The 26,127-nt window shown below is 39.2% G+C and overlaps 1 protein-coding gene across 11 annotated transcripts in view; it reads right to left on the bottom strand.

Annotated features, from left to right (window-relative positions):
• The window catches only part of ncoa5 (nuclear receptor coactivator 5), a 36,068-nt gene that overhangs the window by 6,915 nt on the left and 3,026 nt on the right, over positions 1–26,127 (bottom strand). For 2 of the 11 annotated variants that reach the window (XM_061939939.2, XM_061939987.2), the window contains exons 2-6: positions 11,800–11,845; positions 6,352–6,630; positions 6,151–6,272; positions 3,584–3,716; positions 3,258–3,460 (exon numbers count right to left, since the gene is read on the bottom strand). In XM_061939939.2, the coding sequence (XP_061795923.2) occupies positions 3,258–3,460; positions 3,584–3,716; positions 6,151–6,272; positions 6,352–6,630; positions 11,800–11,845 (783 nt within the window). Of the gene's footprint in view, positions 1–3,257; positions 3,461–3,583; positions 3,717–6,150; positions 6,273–6,351; positions 6,631–9,782; positions 9,847–10,434; positions 10,543–10,765; positions 11,040–11,799; positions 11,846–21,942; positions 22,140–26,127 lie in introns of those variants that run through there. The other 9 variants (XM_061939995.2, XM_061940004.2, XM_061940021.2 and 6 more) reach the window with 9 other exon arrangements.

Below are 26,127 nucleotides of genomic sequence, written 5' to 3'. Positions count from 1 at the left end.
CAAAGACAAATACACAATGAAGCCCTTTCTACATACCGCGAGCTGATGCGCCAGCACTTGCATGTTTCACCAGAAACGTCTTCTAAACTGTCCTCTTAATAAAGACAGGCAAAAGAAAAAAACGAGAGCACAGGCAAAGCCGAACATCGCGTGCAACGAATATTTTTAAAGTAAACATTTGCCGCATTCGCCTTGCATCATTGATAGTGAACGGCGAGGCTGGAGCGACGTTCGTATGCATTGTAGCGTACGTGCAATACTTTGCCATGGCACTAGATGCTAGAGCCAAGGAGGGGAGGGTCAGTAGAAGAGGGGAGGGGGAGGAGGGAGAATTCAAATTGAGCCCTAGGCTGATGCGTCTGCTTGCAAAGTTCGCAGAAAATGTCGTCTTTTCAACTGCGTCTTTCTTGATGTAGACAGGCGAAAGAAAAAGATTCTAAGCAAAGTCAAACATAGCGTGCGACGGCATCTTGAAAGTAAACAAACATTTGTAGCATTTGCGTTACGTCACTGCCGGCAAACGGCGAGGCTTGATGACATAGCGAGATTCGAGCAACATTTGAATTCCTAGGGGCGTATTTTCAACGATTCCCCATGGCACTAGATTCAAAGGACAAAGGGGAGGGCTGAGACGAAAGGGGAAGAGGGAGAATTCAGATTGAGCCAAAGTGTCAGAAATGTTCCAATTAAATGCAGCCTGTAATAGTCCCTGAGTGAGTGGTCTACAGAGGCCAACAACCAGTAGGGTCTGTAATCACACTTACGTAAAAAAACTAAACAAACATTGACATTAATAGTAGTAGGAAATTTTCTGATTAACTCCATAGGAGTATAAAGTTTTATGATTAATTCTTTTTTTTTTGGCTTCACTTCCCTATACATTGCCATTTTTTGAAGAAAGTGCAATTGGTGAAATGTATTTTAGCTCAACTTTCAAGGGCTAACAGTTCTGTTTGAGCATTAGTTTACTTAAAAGGAACAATACATTTGAATGAACATTTGACATGTAAATATGTGAGATTATAGCCATGTCACAGCCATAGCCATATCATAGATCAGATGATAAATTTATAAACAAAAATACTAGTCTCTAGGGATGTAACGGTATTGTGATTTTAATGTCTTCACAATATTCCCGTGATGTGTGACGGTTAGGGATGTCCCGATCCGATATTTGGATCGGATCGACCGCCGATATTTGTAAAAAAAAAAGCGTATCGGCAAGGCATCGGAAAATGCTGATCCAGATCCAGTTCAAAAAAAATTCCAGTCCGTGTTTTCCAACGCACCGATTTAAATAATACATTCCACTTTTCTGTTGCTCCCTAATTTCCGTTCCGCATTTTCCAGCACACCTTCAACACATCCACAGGTCTGTGGATTCTCACGCAGTTGCTTTTAGCTGCTGGCATTACACGACAGGCTCTTCTCACTCTTTCCTGTGTCTCCCTCTTACAGACAGCGAGCGCACCTTCTTACACACGTCACATACTGTCACGTCATACGTCACATACGTATACGCCCTCTCCCAGCAGAGAGCGAGGTAGCAGCATGGCTAACGTTAGCTGTGATGCTAGCGCAGCCGCTAAGGTGCGCGCCTGCTCAAGCGTCCTCTGCGCACGGCAAATCTATGCCACGCACAAAATCAAATAAAAAAATAAGCGCATAACAATTTTCGACACACGGACACGACAGAGAAAACAGTTTTCGTCATCATTGTTCAAATATTGTAACGTCTGTCGAGACGCTTATCTCCATTCGGTGCCACACGTCCACACCATCAAAATGCCGAGGCAAACATTTCCACATCAACACCGTATGAAAAAAATTTTGATTTTCTTTAGTTGTGATTTCCCTCTCTGCATGAAAGTTTAAAAGTAGCATATATTAATGCAGTATGAAGAAGAATGTTTTAATGTAGACACATAGAATCATCATACTGCTGTGATTATATGCATCAAGTGTTCATTCAAGGCTGAGGCAAAATATCGAGATATATATCGTGTATCGCAATATGGCCTTAAAATATCGCAATATTAAAAAAAGGCCATATCGCCCAGCCCTAGTTCAATGATGCCATTTCTGTTTGTCATGTATAATTTTGTCTATATCCTTGAATAAACAGGTCAGTTTCTTGTTACCAACCATTTTGTATTATTCAAACTCCCCTAATTCAGCTGGCTAGTTGTTATCAAGAGTACTAAAAACCTTTTCAACATGATTCTGACAACTAAGTAGGCTAAATAACTTTAAACTTTAATACATGCTCGGATAGGCCAGTATCGGTATCGGTCAGTATCGGTATCGGATCGGCAAAAACCTGGATCGGGACATCCCTAGTGACGGTATCAAACAAAAACCTGGAAAGTATAGTTAATTTTCCCGGCGCTTTTGCGTTGGCCGGGTCTGAAAATAAACTACATCTCCCAGAATCCTCTGGGCAGCACGGGACAGGCAAAGATGGTGGTGTAGGACGCCGTTAGTAGGAAGTGAAATGTGTTCGTACACGTAGTAGATAAGAACAATTGTTTTTTTGGACATTTCCTGAAAATGTCATCAAAATCGGTCCATAACTACTTGAGTTATGTTGTTAACAAACACACAAACAAACCTCTTTGGAGGTAAGAAAGGCTGCGTTATGCAAAGCGCGCCACTTTTCGTCTCGAGCATTTCCAACCAGCCAGCCGCCCACGTCGCACCGCGGGAAATAAGCAAAAAAAGACTGTACACCGCAGGCACTACACAAGTAAACGGAAAAGCTACAGCATTTTCCAGACTGATATAAGACATGTCCACTGTAGAGGGCACTGCGTCTCAAAAAGTAAAAGTTGAAAGACACTAAAGTGAACATTATTGTTTTACACTTGTTACACACAATATTTACATTGTCACTTTCAAGCCATCGACTGTAAGCTTTTATATATATATATATATATATATATATATATATTTGCTTGAAACAGTGATGGTCCGGTAACATTTGTTGCACTTACAAAAACATGTTTGTAGTAATAAATATAATTACAACATTTATGCATCATTGTGTTTAATTACAGTAAGTGTCATAAAAAATCCTGCCACTTCATTTAACACACTAACACATTTTTGCCAAGTCTTCTTTTTTTGTACCGGGGCCTTAAGACTATGTTAATATCGTACCGAGATTTTGATACCGTTACATCCCTACGATTTACACCTGACCCAAACACATTCCACTTTCCGCCAGTCTTGGATGCATCAATAATGTAGAGCATTACCTTGAGGTGTGCCAAACAGGATGTTGACAGTGCAGGATCGATGCACCTGGTGCTGCTGGGTTATGATGATGGCGAAAGGCGTGCGAGCTCGGCCCACGTCTTCCAGCGCCTGAGTCAGGGACACCTCGGTGTTGAGGAAAATCAGGTCCACCACCATGCCCAAATCGTGGACTTTGCGCCCGACCGTCTCAGCATACTCCCGACAGTTGGTACGGAATCACAAGTTCACAAACACACACACACACAAGAAGCCATATGAACATCCCATGGAACGGTTGATCTGTTTTCTTCATAGATGTGGTGTGTCTCGTGAGGAGTGAACTTACTTCTGAGTCTTGTTGACGACTATCACGGAGCAGTCGACGGAGCGCTCGGTTTCTTGGCGCCGCTGCAGTTCCTCGTAGTACTGTCGATAGAGTTCGTTACGCCGATGCTCCTCTGGACGGGCGCGGCCGTCTGCTGGTGAGGGGAGAAGTGATAATGGGCTTCATTCTTAGGCAGAAAATCTGAACATTTACAGGGAACAAACGTTTTGTAGAGACGACCTTGTGGAGTGGATGATTTATATAAATGTGTACACACACACATTAGGTATGTCCCCTGGCAATAAAGGCACAGTTCAATTCATTTTCAGTACAGTAAGTGTACAATATACAAAACATAAAATTACTTTGTTTTTGTGTTAACTGTTTTAATACATTTTAAAGGGGAAATGCACCTTGTTTGGAATTTTCCTATCATTCACAATCATTATGAAAGACATGACGATAGATATTTTTTTAATACATTCTAAATATTAAATAAATGCGGTCAAAAGCTTATGGGAGCCGTTCAATTCTGCCCTTAGAGCCCCTAAAAAACATTCTAACACCTCCAATAGAGTTTTATATACATGATATACTTTATATACATATGTAATGCAGTAACTGGCACATGTATAATATTTACGCATTTTGATCCTTTTTAGCATTAATTTAAAAAATGCATCACGTTTGTTTTGTTCATCACTGATTTCTGCAGACTTCATGAGAGCCAACAAACATAATAAAACATCACTTCCTGTATAAGGTCAGCTGTCATGAGGAATCCCATTTAGATGAAAAATGTCTCATAATACTCGCGAAGAAACGGGGTAGGGGATGGAAGACAAGCTTTTTTCGTCTCGTTCTCACCAGTTTTGAATGGTCATTTATCTGGATTGAAAACCAGATCTCTCAAGTGGGTGTGTGCCACTAGAGGGGACCCTCCGTATTGCGCATGCCGGCTAGCTGCTTCTCATTTAGCCACACTAGCAACTGCTTTTTCACCTGGACTTGCACTCTCTCTCTCTCTCGCTCTGTCCTTGCGACGATATCTAACCCCTTTGGCAAAGTCAGCAACCATATAAACGTCCTTTTTTGATAAATGTTACAATTTTGGAATTGTTTCTTCCATATTTGTCAGCCAATCCTTTCATCGCGGCCGCTGTGTACTCCTCACAATATGTAAGCAGGTTGCCCCTCTTCAAAATGGCGCGTAAAGGAAGCAATGTCGTCAATATGGTAGAACCCATAGAGCTTCCAGCGGCACACAAAATGAATGAATAAATAAATGAAACTATCGTACATCGAGACATGGGTCACACACCGAGGCATTTTTCTATTCATCTAAAAGTTCTTAGACCGCAAAAACACAATTGCTAGGGCTGGGCGATATGGCCTTTTAATCTCGATATTTTTAGGCTATGTCACGATACACGATATATATCTCGATATTTTGCCTTAGCCTTGAATGAACACTTGATGCACATAATCACAGTATGATGATTATATGTGTCTACATTAAAACATTCTTGTTTATATTGCATTAATTTATGCTCATTTTAAACTTTCATGCAGACAGGGAAATCACAACTAAGTCAATTTACCAAAACTGTATTTATTAAACAGTTATTAAGCAGTGGCACAAACATTCATGTCATTTTCAAAACAGAAAGTGCAAGATTGTCAGAGACATTTTAAAACAAGCTATAAGTGCACTTTTGTGCATGTCACCAAGATGACTTATCAAAACAACACTAAATTAAAGTGTACTTTTTGTACAGAACGCCACTACAATAATTAAAAACAAATAGTGCACTTTTGTGCATGATGTCACACTGTTATACTGCTGTATAATAGGAAATCAAATTGTGTATGTCCTTCGCTATGTGGTAGGTTCCTGCGGACGTTATCTCCTTCTGTTGTTGATTTTTTTTTTTTTCATACGGTGTTGATCTGGAAATAGTTACTTTGGCATTTTGTTGGTGTGGCACCGGCCGGAGATATTGACATGTGGAGTTTCAAGCACTCATTCTCTAGCGGGTGACTTTTTAAATGATGCTACAAATTAGCAGTGCTGCTACTTTTTGTAGCAACGCTTTTGCCGCATAAATGTTCAACATATTCCCGCTTGAAGCCAAACCACCGCCAGATGGAAATTAATTCTTCCTCCATTTGTTACCAGATTCGCACCTTCTCTCTCTCTTATTACCACCCACACCACACCGTTAGCATCACAGCTAACGTTACCATGTCGCTACCTGTCTGCTCCGCGGGAGCGTGTGACGTTGCACACGTGACGTATGTAAGAAGATGTGCTTGTTTTACGTCTCTGTGAGAAGGAGAGACAAGAAAGAGTGGGAAACGCATGCAGTGTAATGCCCGCAACTGCGTGAGACCGTAAAATCGAATATCACGACATAGTCATTTTCTATATCGCACAGAGACAAACCCGCGATATATTGAGTATATTGATATATCACACAGACCTATGTATTGCTATTGGTAGAAAAACCTGTGGACTGCAGACAAACCCCATATCTTGTGTCCCATTGCAAGTGTTTAGGATAAATCCCAAAACAAAGAGGACATACCTTCAGGCTCACGACGTCCATTCCAAGGATCTCTGAAGGGCTCCCTGAATGCTTCGTCCTTCCTCCTGAAGTAGTCTTCAGCACCGCCTCCACCCCTAAAGAAACGATCATATTCTTCTCTGCTGCATCAAAACATAATAAATATGAAAAAAAAAAGCTGGAACTCTTTTGGAGTTTCTTGATGCAGTGCTGAGACTTTACTTGTAGGCGGGGTCTCGAGGCGGTCCTCTCAGGTCCTTATCCCTACCCTCCGGTCCACGGTAACGGTATTCGTGGTCGCGAGGGTGGCTTCCTGGTCTCGCCTCTCTGGCAGCATCCCTGCCGTCCCGTCCTTCTCGTCCCTCTCGTCCCTCGCGCCCCTCGCGTGCATCACGGTCTCGGGTGTCGCGCGCGTCACGGTCTCGGGCGTCGCGAGGGAATACAGGTGAGCGTGACCGAGGACGTGGCTCTTTGTTGTCCCCGTAACTGCCGAAGGTGGGCCTGGATGAAAACGTAAGAGTTAGTGAGAGAACAGTATAAGTGCCAACTGATTTTAAAAATGTTAAATGTAACATCACTACAGAAACTTTTTAAATACGCCAACGGTGTAGTCGAGAAAGGGCTCGCAAGATTTAAGTGCTTTTTCGATGAACTGTGTTGGCTCCAGGAGACTTTCATGTTCTTTTTGATGAAGAGAAAGACCAACAATTTGTCACCGTTGCAAATGATCATAAAGTCAGCACCGCAAAACGCAAAGAAAAGTTTTTGAAAAAAGTTTATTTGGCACATTTGGTTTGAGGGTTGTCAGGAAGCCACACCCCGAAGCTGTAAATATGGAGACAACCACTCAGAGACAAACACATGCCCCTAAATGTCATAAGTCTTAATGTCTGGGCAAACAGAAGAAAATGAAAGCTCAAATCACATTTTAAGATCACCGAAATAATTTTGTTGCACAACAAAATTCGCAAAACTCCTTCACAGGCAAAAGACCCAAGGTACCGGTATTCTAATTTTCTTTTAGCTTTTTAAAATGGTTTCACCGTTGATCACCGCATCAGTCAAGGGATGTCTTCATTTTACACTGAAGACAAAACAATTCACTTAAGACTGATAGCAAAGCACACCTTTGGTACAGCAATTGTATGAAAACAGACATTGCGTACACCACCAATTTTTGTAGCGCAAACCAAACCCCTGAATGTGGCAAGTGTTGAAAAATGTCTTCGCACCTCCAGTGGTATAATTGAATGTATACAACCACAATCAAGCAAGCATGGTGTTAAGGGTCTACCATATCAAACATTGAAAGAGATTTCATTTTTAGAATTAGAACAGTGACTTTTTAACTTTAACAATTAGCTTTACTCAGATGTACGCTTTGCACAAGAATGCAGACCAACCACTTTACCCAAGACTTACTGCATGTTACAACTGTAACAGTTAGGCATTTGAATACATTTCCAAAAACTGATGGAAATAAAATGTTTCATTTTTTTACACTTTAAATGGGATGGAGAATATATTTGTGGATGTTTTGAACTGTTGTTTTTTAACCAGGTGTATATTGTGCAGAATAATTCTGTATAGCAGACATAAAATTGTAGGGTTAGTTCAACTTCCCAAAGCTGATATTTTTTGACAGCAAACCTAATAGTTGATGAATTCATCAATAACCAAACAAAATTATGATTATAATGCCCTTCTAAGTGAATAGAGGACACAATATGTGACCATAACTATAAATTGGGGTGATCCGCAAAGATCCACAGTAGTACCTCGGTTTTTGTACGGCACACTTCTCGTAGGAGTCGCACAAAACAAACTCTCCGCAGTGATGGGCCGCAGCGCGCTGATGTAGCAAAACAGCGTAGCTTAACTACATTTCCCAGTAGCGTAGCGGTAAGGTTGCTGCTTTTAGAACCAGTAGCTATTCCTATAACGTAGCTATTTAGACCCATGTAGAGAAGTAGCGTCCATCAAACGCCACACAGAGAGAAAATTGACTGCAAATGATAGGCAGAGGCAAGATCGGGCGGGTCATGACGCTTCAAAACCAGGAAGCAAAATCATAACAGCCCGCAGCCGTGGCAGAAACCACACAAGGAGAGGCACTCTCCTGGGATGAGAGTATTTACTGCAGTTGTGTAAACTCAACCACAAAGTAAAAGGATGTTACTTTAATAGGACTTCTGAAAAAAAAAAAAACTTGCACTCCATAAACAAGGTATTTTAATGCACGGTTTGCTACTTTGTTTGAATAACGGTTTATTCCAGAGTGCATCAATATGGCATTTATCTGAACATGTATTTAATTCATATTAGTTTGAACATTTTATAAAAGTTACGTTTTTTTTGGCTAACTGCATAGTACACAGCTATGTGAGCAAACAACCCAGGAAAGAGGGAGCCAATAGGAAAGTGTCAATACTGATTACCCCATGTTGCTTAGTTACACACTGGTATAAGTTACATGACATTCCAGTCCTGGCACAATAATGTTGACTTTTATTGATTTCAGATTATGTAAAGATGGAGTTTGTTGATGTCTGTTACATGAGAAATATGTTTTGCACTTTTCCTTTGCCCAGGTTTTTCTTACTTTCCCACGGTTGTTTCTGTTGAAACAGTTTCTGAGAAGTTTCCGTACCAAAAGAGAGTATATATTTTGGTGTTTAAAACTATTATTGTTTCACTGCCTTTTATTTATTGTGTGTCAAGTGTATTCCCCTGATTTTTTACATTGTACCTCAACCTTGGAAGTTAAAAGAAATGTTAAAAAGCCAGACAGAGGGCATGTTTCCAGTTTGTGTTTAATTAAAATAAGCATTCAAACTGAGCTATTCTCTTTGCCCGTTTGTTTGGTGGAAAGTTGTACATTAAATTTAGATACAAATTGATATATGTAGTGTTGATGTAGCAAGCTACTTTTGCAGTGTAGCTTGTGACAATTCTTCTTATATGTAATCGATAGTAACTCGTAGCTTTGCTTACTACATTTTACAAGTAGCTTGCCCATCACTGCTTGCCCGTTTGTCCACGTATCGTTGCGCGGAATGGAGTTGGTAACATAAGACTGTTTTGTGTTCAGTACGACAGCAAAATAAGCCACCATGGGGGTAGAGAAAGTTGCACTTTGATAAAGAAGGTGAGAACTACTATTGAATTCAAGGTGAGAACCTGTAGCAAAGTACAAAGATGACGTCCACATGGCTGCCCTCCCACTCATCGCCATCAAGTCTTCAGTAAAGCCTTAAACTTGATTTTAAATGTTCATTCATTATATTTTACATTGTACACATTCAAAACTGTAATTTTTTCCTCTATTAAATGTGTTTTGTGGTAACACTCGTTGTCTGGAATAGATTAAATAGATTTACATGACTTCTTATGGGGAAAATGGATTGTTTTCTGATAATTCAGTTTTTGTCTGACTTTTTAGAACAGATTACTAATGAAAACCGAGGTACCACTGTACCTTCAAATTCTTGCTAATGAAACTGTTTCCAGTATTTGCCATTCCTTCAATAATACAGCAGCTTCCATTTACGACTGCTACAAAAGCCATAATTGGTTAAAAGATAGTCTTTCTGTTTTTTTATCGACCGATTGCGGCGATGAAAGGTCTTCCCACTCAATTTGCGTTACTTTACCTGCGTGGAGGGCTCGGCTGGGAATGAGGTTTAGCTGACCGTCGCTCCAGTGCCATATTTATATCTGAAAATAAATCAATCCAAACGTTGAACAAAACAATGACATGTCAATCAGATTGTGCGATCACGCAAAATTAAGGGGTCGCGTCAACAAAATTCCACGATCCAAATGAAAATAGGCTCCGGTACTCTTAATTTGAATTTCCATACGGAATTAGAGGTGGAAATGTCGCTCTGGTCAAATTGGGTTCAAAATGACAAGGAGAAAAAAAAATTCCGTCGAAAAATAAATCCACCGCGCTGTGCATTTTGGAACGCATAATTCACTTGAAGGAAATGCAAAGACAATGATGTGAAATTAAAATAATGGTAAAACAGTTTTATTTTCTTTGTGTGCCAATAATTCAAAATGAAAAGGCAAAGCACTCATGCAGAAAAGGCAAATACATGATTACAGCGAATGATGTCTTCAACATTGAACTTTTAGGTATTAATCATTTTTCCAACTTTACCATTATCCCAAACTGCAGATAGCTCATCTTTATGAAGCCCCCTGTTACCGTACTTGAACAAGTCTCATCAATTAGCTGTGTTTTATATGCATGTTTGTACATATTTATCAAAAGTCACACCCAGTGCAGTCAAGGCTTACCTATTTTATAACCTTTATAAAATCGACTCTTTTGGGCCGCCACTGCAGCTTCTGCTTCCTCTATGTGTTCAAATTGTACAAATCCAAAGCCACGAAACATGGACACGCCTGAAAAAGGAACAGTTTCAGTGGTACAAACTTTGGAATTATTTCCAAGAGCACTGAATAACTTCTATTGTATCTCATAAAAGACAATGAATACAAATACAGCTTTACATGTTTAGAATTACTTAAGTTTAATATGCTAATGTACTCTAGAGACATTCTTGTTGAATTAAATTGTTCATTTTGCAGACAGCATGTTGCTCATGATGTGGTGGTGTTTACTGACCAATAACGTTTCCATATGGGCTGAAGAGATCTTCCAAATCCTTCTTCTCCATGTCGGATGTCGGCAAATTCCCAATAAAAAGCCTCCGTTCCAAATCTCGAGGATCGTTACTGCTACAGGAGCGTGTGAAGCGCCCTGGCGATGTACTTCGGCTTCTTCTGCGAGACATGACTGGGTCCCAAAGTTTGGTAGACTCTTTCTTCGTACGTTTGAAATGTTCGGAAATGTTTTGTTTTGAGACGATACAAGCGTCTTTAAATGGCCATCCACAATCCTGAAACATGTCAATGGGTGACAGAGATTAATTCTAATCGCACGAATTGTTGAAAAATGGCAACAATTTATAAATTATTGCAAGATAAACGACCGGATGCATTCCACCCGCGGCGCATGCTTTGAATTTTATGTTGTGATTGACATTTTGTGTGTGTGTAGCCTGGCATTAGCGATCCGCAAGTGTGGCAAAGCTTTACCACATGATTTTCAGATCTGTGGCAAAATTGAGATGCTGATCCATTCTCTGTGATAACAGGTCTCGCCAATGTGGTAAGCAGATTGGTGCTTAAGAATAAGAACCAAACTAAAAGGGAGCGTCAGAACTGCTGAGAAACTGCTGTAGTAACCCATGAAAACCCGATAAAATGCACCGAACATCGCTTGTTCAGTGTGAAAAGCTGCACTGTACATATACAGTACATAGTCTACTGTCCAAAATGTTTACCGGTTATAAAATATTTACGATAAGGCAGTTGAAAATTCACATCGCAAATATGAAATGACAAACCGCCGCAAATTTTGGTCGAAAAGTCCTCCAAATCTTCTCCTTGAAAATGGTAAACAAAGTCCAAATGTCTTGATGAAAATGATATTTGAGAAACAAAGCGTCGCCTCGGCAAGCGGAGAAACTGAAAGGTTTCTCGTACTTGCTTTTCTCATTGTTTTTGATTGCACATGACAAAATTGTTTCAACCAAAGAACTTTCATCACATTTTTACTAGGAGGTAATGCTGCTCAGTGAACAGCCTTGTAAATACCTGAACTGCAAGCAAGACGCTGTGGACACTGGCTCCAATGGGTTGTCTGAAAGAGTAAAAATATGTAAATTAAGGACACAAATAATTTAAAAACGTTACTTACTAAGCTTCAAAAACACCCAATTGCAATTCTGACATTTGTGTACACCACTGCATCACAGCGGACTTTACAGAAACTGCAATAACTGGCAACAAGTACAGGATAGCATAATTTTATGATTAGGATAAATTTCAGGTCTATCACGGTGATAAACTGTGAGCATATAATGACTCGATCAAACATGGCAAAAATGTCTGTGACAACAGCCAGTCTGGAGTTCACCTTTGACCGCCCCACGTCCGGTTACGAGGTACGAGGAAGTAAACATAATCTTAGATATGAACACAATGGCGGAACTTGGAGCGAAACGCGTAGAAGAAAGCAGGAAAAATTTATTTCAACCACAACTTCGACGTTATCTAGGGAGCTATGATTTACGTATCAATGGATTTGTGGACGGAATCAAGCCAGCACTCTCGCCGGTAGCCCAGGCAACCTTATCTGGCATTCTCGGTGCCTGCCTCTGGGACATGCGGCCGCCTCAAACTCTAAAACTAACTCCAAAATACGAAGCCGAACAGTTCCAATATGGAGTTTACGTGTCAGGGTGATATGTTCTTTCCAAATATAACTACTTGTCTTTCAAAAACTGTGTGAAAAACACAGTGCTACTACCGTTAATGCTAGCTAGTTGTGGGCTTGATCACTGATACCGCCCTACACATATATTATTGTCGGGTTACTCGGCTTTTTCTTTCTTAAATTTAATTTGCTTTGTTTAGTAATTATGTAGGCCTGGACCGATATTCCATAGGTCAATTAACCGGACAATAATGATAAATGTTACCTTCAATGCTAACATGTAAACAAGAGACTTTAATGTCTCTCCCCATTGAGAACAGTCATTCCCCAATCTAAACTTTTATAAAACACATGACTGTCTAAACAGCTAAGATACAGTAATCACAATAAACATAAAGGTTATCGATATAAACTCTAGCGTCAAGTTGAAACAGGCGGACACGGACTTCGTTCAACAGGAAGTGAACTCGCGTGACGTCACAAACTTGAATTGAAATAACTAATCACACAATTTAATTTTTTTTAAACATTCGAAAACTTTTCCAATTCAAAATGGAATAAGATAAACATATTTAAACACAAAAATATCAATAATACGGCTCATATGAAGCCAGAACAAAATGTAATGTTTCCATTGCCAAGAATGTACAGTTTATTGCGTGACTATTCATTTTAGCTATTTAAAAATACTACTTAGTTAAAAGATTCTGGCGTGTCAGGCCTGGAGGCTTAGCTTTTTAAGTAGGAGCACCGGTGCTACTAATTGGAAAACATTAGTAGCACAGAAACTTTTTAGTAGCACAGAAAAAATTCAGGAGTAATATGAAATTTATTAAATACCACAATTTCATTATTAAGATTAAAACGCATAAACACAATGCCATCACGAGCCTACTGCAACCCTCAATTAAACAAAGAGAACATTCCTAAACTGTGCTAGCACTGTCGCTAACACTAGTAGAGCTAGGAGCATGGGTGGGTAACAACACATTCACTTGCTCTGAGATGGAGTGTAAAATGAAATGATGGCCAGCGCGTACACTTGTATTAAAATAATTGTATTTATTTACCAGGAAATAATGGAAATGGAACATAAACATGTATCTGACGCTCAAATCTTAACATTAAACATGTAATGAGTACTGCTATAGTACAGTGCCACACTATTTACACACACAAAGTTGTATACATGAACTGTTGGCAATTTGGAGTTCATAACTAAGAAAAATCATATTTAACTATTATGTCCAATAACACTATTTCCTGTTCCAACATTTTATCATGTAGGTCTATTTAGACCAGTGATTCTCATACTGTGGTACGTGTATTACTAGTGGTATGCGGGCTGCTTTTAATGGTACGCCAAATAATCACTTGATTAAAGTACAGTGTTTTATTTTCTTATATTCAAACAAAGTGTCAATGTTCAAACTGTGTGCATATGTTACAGTGGCCAAAAATATACAATATAATTATTCAATAAAACCTCTGCCTTGTTTTTCATTCATATTTAGGCCAACTACGCTACTGTATTTTAATGTTGGTCATTATGGTGGTACTTAGAGAGCCATGTGTTTTCTGGGGTGGTATTGGTGAAAAAGTTTGAGAACCACAGATTTAGACAATTTTGACCAAACAAAACTATCATTGCTCTATAGTTGGAGAGAAAAAAAGAAAGAAAAAAGAACACTTTCAAAGCCAATATGCGGTGCATGGAAATGTGTGTATTATGGTCATATGAAGAAACAAAATAGTTTTATTGTATTTAGTGTTGGAGTGAACGACTGATCGATACATTGATTTATAGTCCTAAATTTAATAATTAGTATTAACTTTTATTGTTTTGACATATTTTCAATTGTTGCTGCTTTTTGTACAATTTACTTTGTTGAGATTTTTGAGTGTTTACAGACTTTTAATGGCTTTTATTAAAAACAACTACCGGTATTCAAACGAGATATATATATATATATATATATATATATATATATATATATATATATATATATATTTAAAAAAAACAACTAGTGGAAGATAGAGGGATTTTCTTCTAGCGATGTAGACGACATCCAGGAAACACACAATGTGTCTACTTGGTCACATGTATGCGTATGGATAAAACAATGCCCAACACATTAATTTTAGTTGTCTACCACGTAAGCCCAAATCAAAACTGCTCTTGACATGGAAGACGTGGAATACACATTAAAGAACACACATGATTGCGGCAGACATGTGATGACTTTTGCTACAGTATAGCCTGTCTAAATGCTAAATTTCATTTGTGTTTTAGAACGAGACAGTAGCTGACATTTGGTACATTATTTCTACTATTTATATTTTGAAACAAACATGACTGCAAGATATTTGTTGTTCCATACGTATCAAAACACGTATTGGCATGTCAGACTTAGCCTTGTCGTGGTTTAACTCCTATCTTACTGACAGGATGCAATGCGTCTCCCATAACAATGTGACCTCGGACTATGTTAAGGTAACGTGCGGAGTCCCCCAAGGTTCGGTTCTTGGCCCTGCACTCTTTAGTATTTACATGCTGCCGCTAGGCGACATCATACGCAAATACGGTGTTAGCTTTCATTGCTATGCTGATGACACCCAACTCTACATGCCCCTAAAGCTGACCAACACGCCGGATTGTAGTCAGCTGGAGGCGTGTCTTAATGAAATTAAACAATGGATGTCTGCTAACTTCTTGCAACTCAACACTAAGAAAACGGAAATGCTGATTATCGGTCCTGCTAAACACCGACATTTATTTGATAATACCACCTTAACATTTGACAACCAAACAATTACACAAAGCGACTCAGTAAAGAATCTGGGTATTATCTTCGACCCAACTCTCTCCTTTGAGTCACACATTAAGAGTGTTACTAAAACGGCCTTCTTTCATCTCCGTAATATCGCTAAAATTCGTTCCATTTTGTCCACTAGCGACGCTGAGATCATTATTCATGCGTTCGTTACGTCTCGTCTCGACTACTGTAACGTATTATTTTCGGGTCTCCCTATGTCTAGCATTAAAAAATTACAGTTGGTACAAAATGCGGCTGCTAGACTTTTGACAAGAACAAGAAAGTTTGATCATATTACGCCTATACTGGCTCACCTGCACTGGCTTCCTGTGCACTTAAGATGCGACTTTAAGGTTTTACTACTTACGTATAAAATACTACACGGTCTAGCTCCAGCCTATCTTACCGATTGTATTGTACCATATGTCCCGGCAAGAAATCTGCGTTCAAAGAACTCCGGCTTATTAGTGATTCCCAGAGCCCAAAAAAAGTCTGCGGGCTGTAGAGCGTTTTCTATTCGGGCTCCAGCACTATGGAATGCCCTCCCGGTAACAATTAGAGATGCTACCTCAGTAGAAACATTTAAGTCCCATCTTAAAACTCATTTGTATACTCTAGCCTTTGAATAGCCCCCCTTTTTTTAGACCAGTTGATCTGCCGTTTCTTTTCTTTTCTCCTCTGCTGCCCCCTATCCCTTGTGGAGGGGAAGACACACAGATCCGGTGGCCATGGATGGGGTGCTGGCTGTCCGGGGTCGGGACCCGGGGTGGACCGCTCGCCTGTATATTGGTTGGGAACATCTCTGCGCTGCTGACCCGTCTCCGCTCGGGATGGTTTCCTGCTGACCCCACTGTGGACTGGACTCTTACTGTTATGCTGGATCCACTATGGACTGGACTCTCACAATATTATGTTAGACCCACTCGACATCCATTGCATTCGGTCTCCCTAGAGGGGGGGGGTTACCCACATATGCGGTCCTCTCCAAGGTTTCTCATAGTCATTCACATCGACGTCCCACTGGGGTGAGTTTTTCCTTGCCCTTATGTGGGCTATACCGAGGATGTCGTTGTGGCTTGTGCAGCCCTTTGAGACACTTGTGATTTAGGGCTATATAAATAAACATTGATTGATTGATTGATTGATAAATCACAAATGGCTATTCAGATAAAGGAAGTTAGCTAATAGAATAAACATTGTTTGTACTATTTATGATTTTCGGTGTGTCAGAAGTCATCAGAATCATTATCATCCATCGATTTTCTACCGCTTGTCCAGTCCACTTTAAATGCGCTCTGAGGACCGAGAGCCAGCTCCAGATCGTGGTGCCCAAGACGAGACTTAAAACCAGAGGAGACAAGGCCTTCTCTGTGGTCGGCCCTAAGCTCTGGAACACTCTGCCCCTCCACTTTTGAACTGCGCCCACGGTGTTTTAAGTCTCGTCTTAAGACCCACTTTTATTTTCTGGCTTTTAACACTACGTGAGTTGTGTGGTCCTCTGTGTTTTTAAATTTGTATTTCTATTTATTGTTTTAAATTGGTTTTACCCTTTAAAATCATTTTTAATAATTTTTATTTTGGTTTTAATCATTTTTATATTGGTTTTATATTTATTTATTTTGTTTTTATTCAGTCATTGGTGGAGCCAAGAATAGTATTTGAATCTTGTTTGTAATATTTTTGTGCAGCACTTTGGAAACATTTTTGTTGTTTAAATGTGCTATATAAATAAAGTGGATTGGATTGAAATATTATATTTACTTTGCTGCCACCCTTTATACTGCGTACATCAACTAGGAGGACATATGCGGACGACTTCGGATATTAAAAGGAAATTAAACCCTTAGACAAAGGCAGTTAGCCAATAGAATAAAGATTATTTGTACTATTCATGATTTTTGCATTTTTCCGCTTGTCAAAAGTAGTCTCTGATTATGTCAAATATGAAGGTTTTAGCCACAATCTAACCTGTGTGAATGTTAAAATGCATTATGCGTCGGGGGGCCTGAACCCCCACCAGGACTTAGTCCTGGACCTACTGCCCCTGGCTCGCAGGCTTTTTTTGAGTTTCAAAAGTTGGCAAGTATGATATGTGATCATTGCTGTCCGTGCATGCGGTTTCGATCCGATACAGAACTATTATCATCCATCCATTTTCTACCGCTTGTCCAGTCCACTTTAAATGCGCTCTGAGTTCCGAGAGCCAGCTCCAGTTCGTGGCGTCCAAGACGAGACTTAAAACCAGGGGGGACAAGGGTTCTCTGTGGTCGGCCCTAAGCTCTGGAACACTCTGCCCCCTACATGTTCGAGCTGCTCCATCAGTGGAGTGTTTTAAGTCTCGTCTTAAGACACACTTTTATTCTCTGTCTTTTAACACTATGAGAGTTGTGTGGTCCTCTGTGTTTTTAAATTTGTATTTCTATTTATTGTTTAAATTGGTTTTCCCCTTTACTTTTAATCATATTTATATATTGTTTTATATTAATTTAGTTTGTTTTTACTCAGTCATGGGTGGAGCTAAGGATAGTATTTGTTCGGGACATGACTTAAAAGCATTATCAAACATTATTGAACAGGAAATTATTAAACTTAAGAGATGGTTTGATGTCAATAAATTATCACTAAATGTAAAAAAAAAAGTTTGTGATTTTTTGTGAGAGGAAAAGAGAGGAAACGATCAAACTGTCAATAGATGGAATATTGAAAGGGTTTCTGAACTTAGATTTTTAGGACGGTCTGACATGGAAATCTCATATTGCACATGTACGGAAAAAGAGGTCTAAGAGTATTTTTATATTAAATAAGGTAAAATATGTGTTAGATTATAGGGCAATGCGTATATTGTATTGTGCACTTATATTTCCATATATCAGCTCCTGTGTGGAACTGTGGGGGAACACATAAGAGTAACATAAAGGCATTGTATCAACTACAGAAAAAGGCTATAAGGATTATTCATAAAGTAGATTATCTAGAACACACTAACATTTATTCATTCTGGTTTATTGAAACTACAGGAGCTAGTAAAGTTACATACATTATGTATTATGTTTAAGGCTAAAAGTAAAACATTCCCAGCAAATGTACAAAATATGTTTGTCATCACTTCTGAGAATGAAGAGCATAGAAGAAAAGGTCATTTCAAACATCAGTATTCAAGGAAATCTTTAAAATGGGACGGCGTGGCGCAGTGGAAGAGCGGCCGTGCGCAACCCGACGGTCCCTGGTTCAATCCCCACCTAGTACCAACCTCGTCATGTCCGTTGTGTCCTGAGCAAGACACTTCACCCTTGCTCCTGATGGGTGCTGGTTAGCGCCTTGCATGGCAGCTCCCTCCATCAGTGTGTGAATGTGTGTGTGAATGGGTAAATGTGGAAGTAGTGTCAAAGCGCTTTGAGTACCTTGAAGGTAGAAAAGCGCTATTCAAGTACAACCCATTTATCATTTATTTATTTAAAACAAATGTGTATATCAGTGGTGGGGGTTAAACTATGGAATTCTCTTTACAATGAGATAAAAGACTGTAAAAATATATTCCAATTGAAAAAATATATAAAGACAGAACAATAAGATCATATGGACAGCCATAAGTGTTTACATTTTGCTTTATATTTAATATTTTACTTCTTTTTTTGTCTGGTTTTGTATTTGTTTGGTATCATCACGTGAGGTGTACCGTATTTTTCGGAGTATAAATCGCTCCCGAGTATAAGTCTCACCGGCCGAAAATGCATAAAAAAGAAGGAAAAAAACATAAGTCACACTGGAGTATAAGTCAAATTTTTGGGGGAAATTTATTTGATAAAAGCCAACACCAAGAATAGACATTTGAAAGGCGATTTAAAATAAATAAAGAATAGTGAACAACAGGCTGAATAAGTGTATGTTATATGACGCATAAATAACCAACTGGAGAACGTGCCTGGTATGTTAACGTAACATATTATGGTAAGAGTCATTCAAATAACTATAACATATAGAACATGCTATACGTTTACCAAACAATCTGTCACTCCTAATCGCTAAAGCCCATGAAATCTTATACGTCTAGTCTCTTACGTAAATGAGATAAATAATATTATTTGATATTTTACGGTAATGTGTTAATAATTTCACACATAAGTCGCTCCTGAGTATAAGTCGCACCCCGGCCAAACTATGAAAAAAAACGACTTATAGTCCGGAAATTACGGTATATTACTTTTTTGTTCGGTTTGTACTTCATGAAGTTTTGCACTTGTGTTTTTTGTTTTCATTATATTTGGATGTATTTGTTTGGTTTGTATGCTATCCATTAAGTAAGACTACGTATTATGGAAAATATAAGATTTTCTTCATCCTGTTCCTTCTCAGGCATTGGTGTGTAAATGTGTGTTTAGTTGCTGAGGTTTTATTGTCTATTGATCAAAGATGCACATCAATGAAGGAGATAAATAAAAATGAATGAATTAATTAATTTGAATCTTGTTTTTAATATTTTTGTGCAGCACTTCGGGAAAAAATTTGTTTAAATGTGCTATATACATAAAGTGGATTGGATTGGATTGAAATTAGGGCTGGGCGATATATCGATATACGCGATATATCACAGGTTTGTCTCTGTGCGATATAGAAAATGACTATATCGTGATATTCGAGTATACGTTCTCACGCAGTTGCTTTTAGCTGCTGGCATTATACGACAGGCTCTTCCCACTCCTTCTTGTCTCCTTCTCACAGACAACAAGCGCACTTTCTACATACGTCACATACGTATACGCCCTCGCGGAGCAAAGTTAGGTGTGGTGCGAGTGGTAATACGAGAGAAAGAAGGTGCGAATCTGGAAACAAATGAAGGAATAATTAATTCCCAAGAAAAACAGCAGGCGGTGGGAATATGTCAAACAGACAACCGTAATTTGTCAAGTGTGGGGAAAAGGCATTGCTACAAAAAGTAGCATTACTGCTAATATGTAGCATCATTTGAAAAGTTACCTGCTAGAGAATGAAGAGTGCTTACTAAGCACGTCAACATCTCCGTTCGGTGGCACACCATCAAAATGCCGAGGCAAACATTTCCACATCAACACCGTATGAAAAAAAGAGTCGACAACAAAAGAACATAATGTCCGCAGGAACCTACCACACAGCGAAGGACGAACACTATCTGATTTCCTATTATGCAGCTCATTTTTATTTGACACTTATTGAAATATCTTGTGTGACATCATGTTTTTAAACTATTGTAGTGGCGTTCTGTACAAAAATTTACAACGTTAATTTAGTGTTGTTTTGATTTGTCATCTTGAGGACATCATGCACAAAAGTGCACTAATAGCTTGTTTTAAAATGTCTCTGACAATCTTGCACTTTCTGTTTTGGAAATGACATGAATGTTTGTGCCACTGGTTAATAACTGTTTAATAAATACAGTTTTGGTAAATTGACTTAGATGTGATTTCCTTCTCTGCCTGAAAGTTTAAAATGAGCATATATTAATGCAGTGTGAAAAAGAATGTTTTAATGTAGACACATAGAATCATCATACTGCTGTGATTATATGCATCAAGTGTTCATTCAAGGCTAAGGCAAAATATCGAGATATATATCGTGTATCGCGGTATGGCCTAAAAATATTGAGATATTAAAAAAAGGTCATATTGCCCAGCCCTACTTCCTAAACTGTTATACTATTTGATATTGCACTGGTACTACTGGGACTTATTGTGCAACTTATTGTCTTGTAATTAATGTACATCAGAGCTATTCAAATTGTTGTATTTTTTGTATTTAGTGTATTAGATTCAGCAACTAGTGTTTGGATACCACTGTACACAATATCTGAAGAGCAGGGAAAAAAGCATTTCACTGTGGTGTACTCTGCATGTGACGAATAAAACCCTTGAACCTTGAACCTGTTCCTTCTCAGGCATTGGTGTGTAAACGTGTGTTTAGTTGCTGAGGTTTAATTGTCAATGAAGGAGATAAATAAAAATGAATGAATTTGAATCTTGTTTTTAAATATTTTTGTGCAGCACTTCAGAAAAAATGTTGTTTAAATATGCTATATACATAAAGTGCCCGCGACCCCAAAGGGAATAAGCGGTAGAAAATGGATGGATGGATGGATATACATAAAGTGGATTGGAATATTGTATTTACTTTGCTGCCGCCCTTTATACCGCGTACATCCACAAGGAGGGCATATGCGGACGACTTCGGATATCAAAAGGAAATTAAACCCTTCTGATTATTTAAACCGCCGTTATATATATATATATATATATATAATTTTGTTATTATTCATCTCTACGCAGCATGTGCCTTCCTCGTCAAATAAGAGCATTGGGAGCTAGTAAGTACAGAGGTATAATGGAGGCCTGTGTTACTATGAGCACACAACATGGAGGCCGCCGTAACGACGGCGCCAGCTTTGGCAAATGGCGAATTTGCGCCCAACACACGCAGCAAAATACACACATTTCAAACATTAAACATAACACAGGGACATACTTATGCCGCACACGACTAACAATGTACGACATTATGTCCATTCGTGAGGTGCGAGGGAGCAAATGTGTTCCATCATGTACGTATGTTAGCATTAGCATTAGCCGCGTGCTGTTAGCTTAGCTCGCGCGTCAACGAACGAGTAGATATTACATGCAAAGCACTCAACGTGCATAATAAGCCGCCATTAGACATGAGTATCAAGGAATGGGTTACCTGCAAAAGTGGCTTGGTCTGACTTTAATCCTCTCAACTCTACGTCCTCCGTTGTCTTCATACAAAAAAAGAAAAACCCTCCTTCTCGAGTCGCCAGTTAGTGGTTACGTCATTTCCGGTACGCTTCTTCAGTCACTCGCGCTACCCAGCGGTCGGAGGTATGCTCCAACCAATTCAAGTACACAATGCGACGCCGAGAGGGACAAGCGGTAGGAAATGGATGGATTGAACTCTACAATTTTCGCTTTCATTTCTTGTCTGGTCTTATTTTACTTTTTTTGCACTTTTATCCTTTATTTCGATCACAACAACCAAAAATACTTTCCCATTTTACACAATTTCGACAAGATCAATAAAAAAAAAAACTTTTTCTTTTTTTTTGATTGATTGATTGATACTTTTATTAGTCGATTGAACAGTGAAGTACATATTCCGTACAATTGACCACTAAATGGTAACACCCCAATAAGTTTTTCAACTTGTTTAAGTCGGGGTCCACTTAAATTGATTCACGACACAGATATACAGTATAATATCATCATAATACAGTCATCACACAACATCATACATTTATTTACATTATTTACAATCCGGGGTGTGGGATGTGGGGGGTGGCGGGGGGGGGGGGGGGTTAGGTTTGGTTATCATCACTTCAGTCATCAACAATTGTATCATCAGAGAAATGTACATTGAAACAGTGTAGGTCTGACTTGGTAGGATATGTACAGCAAGTAGTGGACATAGAGAGAGAGAGATCAGAAATCATAAGAAAAGTTAGTTTAGGGTTGAAGTTGCCTGGAGGTGTACTTTTAGTGCGGTTTTGAAGGAGGATAGAGATGCCCTTTTTTTTTTTACACCTGTTGGGAGTGCATTCCATATTGATGTGGCATAGAATGAGTTAAGACCTTTGTTAGATCGGAATCTGGGTTTAACATGGTTAGTGGAGCTCCCCTTGGTGTTGTGGTTATGGCGGTCATTAGTAGTTTGACACATACTTCGGTATCAGGGAGGTGTAGCGGATTTTATAGACTAAGCTCAGTGCAAGTTGCTTTACTCTGTCCTCCACCCTGAGCCAGCCCACTTTGAAGAAGTGGGTAGGGGTGAGGTGTGATCTGGGGTGGAGGTCGAGAAGTAATCTGACTAGCTTGTTCTGGGATGTTTGGAGTCTAGATTTGAGGGTTTTGGAGGTGCGAGGGTACCAGGAGGTGCATGCGTAATCGTAAAAGGGTTGGACGAGAGTTCCCGCTAGAATCCTCATGGTGCTTTTGTTGACCAGAGAGGAGATTCTCTAGAGAAATCTTGTTCGTTGGTTGACCTTTTTGATTACCTTGGTTGCCATTTTATCACAGGAAAGATTAGCCTCTAGAATGGAACCTAGGTAGGTGACTTCATCTTTCCTGGTGATAACAATGTCACCCACTTTTATAGTGAAGTCATTGACTTTCTTAAGGTTGATGTGTCCTGCCCCATCATTCAGATACAATAATCCGATTCATTGTCACCAGACTACATGATGGCCTCTAATAAAATTAATATAGTATATTGTATCCATCCACCCTTCCATTTTCTACCGCTTATCCCTTTCAGGGTTGCTGGAGCCTATCTCAGTTGCATTCGGGCGGAAGGCGGGGTACAACCTGGACAAGTCGCCACCTCATCACAGGGCCAACACTGATAGACAGACAACATTCACACTCACATTCATATACTAGGGCCAATTTAGTGTTGCCAATCAACCTATCCCCAGGTGCATGTTTTTTGGAGGTGGGAGGAAACTGCAGTACCCGGAGGGAACCCACGCACTATAATAATGTACAGTATATATTATAGTATACATTATTATAGTTGTCTTTGCTAATGTTGTATTTTACCACAATGAATTGTGTTAAACATGGTTTACACAGGAAAAAAATGCAGTTATCTTGTAAAATATCCCAACGAGGAGACTTTGCCCTTGGCAGTGGCCAGAATATGGGAGATAGGAGTGTGTGTGCGCGCGCGCGCGCGCGCACACACACACACACACACACACACACACACACACACACACACACACACACACACACACACACACACACACACACACACACACACACACACACACACACACACACACACACACACACACACACACACACACACACATATATATATATATATAAAACATTTCTTAATCACGTCATCCTTCATTATCTTAATTATATCCCAACACTAACCCAGAGGATGCCTTCATTTGATACTATACATTGGTGTACGGTAGATTTTATATTGATACATGTATACCAATAATACATTCACTAAATGAATTAAAGCAGCAGTAATATTCAGTGTTTTAAATCAGAGGTCCCCAAACTTTTAATAGGGAGCGACATTGGATTAAAATAATTTGGATGGGTGCGGGCTACGTATATGTATGTATGTATGTATATGTGTGTGTTCTTGTATTTCTACCCTTCTTGAGACATCAACAAGGAAAAGTACCTCAATATGAGGACCGGTGAACAAGTTAGGACGGAAATCATTGTCCCAATACGGAAACCCATTGCATCTAATATCAATCAATCAATCAATCAATCAATGTTTATTTATATAGCCCTAAATCACAAGTGTGTCAAAGGGCTGCTAATAGAGTCCGTGAATATTGCTCCAAAGTCAGGATTTTTTGTTGATTTAATGTGCATAAAAAAGTAAACATTGACAGGTTCAAAGGCAGCAATATATGATAAAACAAGCTAAAGAAGGACTTCCCTGTTCATCTCTGAAAAAACCTGCCAGGTGAACAGCTGATTTTACAACTTCCGGTGCTGACGTAAGACAACCTGCGTCCCATATGTGACCATAGAATTAACAAATACACTACGGTACTAAGACTATAGTGGCCATTAACAGTTACCTTCTACAGCTGGGTTAGCCAAAGTGCGGCACAGGGGCCATCTGTGGTCCGTGACTCGTTGTCGGCATTGAGCACATTACAAAAGACAAAAAACAAAGATCTCATTTGCACCCCTGGTGGTGAAATCTATCAAAATTAGGGTGGTCCCAAAAAGGAGGGATTTTTCTGGCGGTTTTAAAAGTGCCTCCCCCCGGTCAACATATGAAATAACAAGTGTGTATAAAAATGTGATGTGCTCCCCCTCTGGCCAACAAATGTAATAAGTGTGTGTGAAATTGAAATGCGTCCCCTTGGGCCAAAATTTATTAAAACAAATAAATAAATATGTATATAGAGACATACCGTAACAACTTGATGCAAACAATGAAGATTAAAAACTAATTACAAACAAAAAATTAAACAAATAACTAAAAGCTTACTGTTTTTATATTTGCATAGTATGTCTATATTATTAATGTTGTAAATACAAATATTTTTATATCTAGAAAGGGTGGTCCTGAAGAGGTAGGCATTTTTCAGAGGTCTCAAGAAGGTAAGAAATACAAGAATGTGTGTGTGTTAGGGGTGTAACAGTACGTGTATTTGTATTGAACCGTTTCGGTACGGGGGTTCCGGTTTGGTTCGGAAATGTACCGAACGAGTTTCCACACAAACATATTAAGTAGCGTAACGCACGTTGTGTAAACAATGCACACCGAGGCACAACACATGGCATGCTAGCTGCTAACGGGCTACGATAGACTGACCATACGTCCTATTTTCACCGGACATGTCCTCTTTTGCGGAGCTGTCAGGGCGGAGTTTCTTAAATACCTCAAATGTCCGGCATTTTGAGTTAGGGTTGCGTGTATTATCAATGTACGTTCAGGGTTAAGAAGGGGTTAAAAACAAAACAAATTGTGCATGCAGCAGCATTGGTGAGGGAGGGGCAGAGAGAGAGAGAGAGCGAGAGAGTTATGATAAACGTGCATGCGTTGCCAGGCTCTGCTTTTCATCCATAGATTTATCACATTTTATTTTTTATTATCTATAGCAGGGGTCTCAAAAGTGTGCCCCGGAGGCCATTTGCGGCCCACAGCTAATGTTTTAAAGGCCCACGGCACATTCTAAAAATACTAATTAAATAAACAAAAACATAACAAAAGTGAAATAAAAAAGCTTAAAGGTGAAATGTAATTTAGAAAAAGTTGCAATGTTGACTAATAAAACAAAGCTGTTTTTTTTCTCTTTCAAACTGTCATTGCTCAAAACATAATATTGAATCAAAATCAATGTTATTATGAATTATTGAC

This window comes from Nerophis lumbriciformis, linkage group LG03, assembly GCF_033978685.3.
Source record: "Nerophis lumbriciformis linkage group LG03, RoL_Nlum_v2.1, whole genome shotgun sequence".
In the NCBI taxonomy this organism is placed as follows: Eukaryota; Metazoa; Chordata; class Actinopteri; order Syngnathiformes; family Syngnathidae; genus Nerophis; species Nerophis lumbriciformis.
This window is presented reverse-complemented; position numbering and strand designations above follow the sequence as displayed.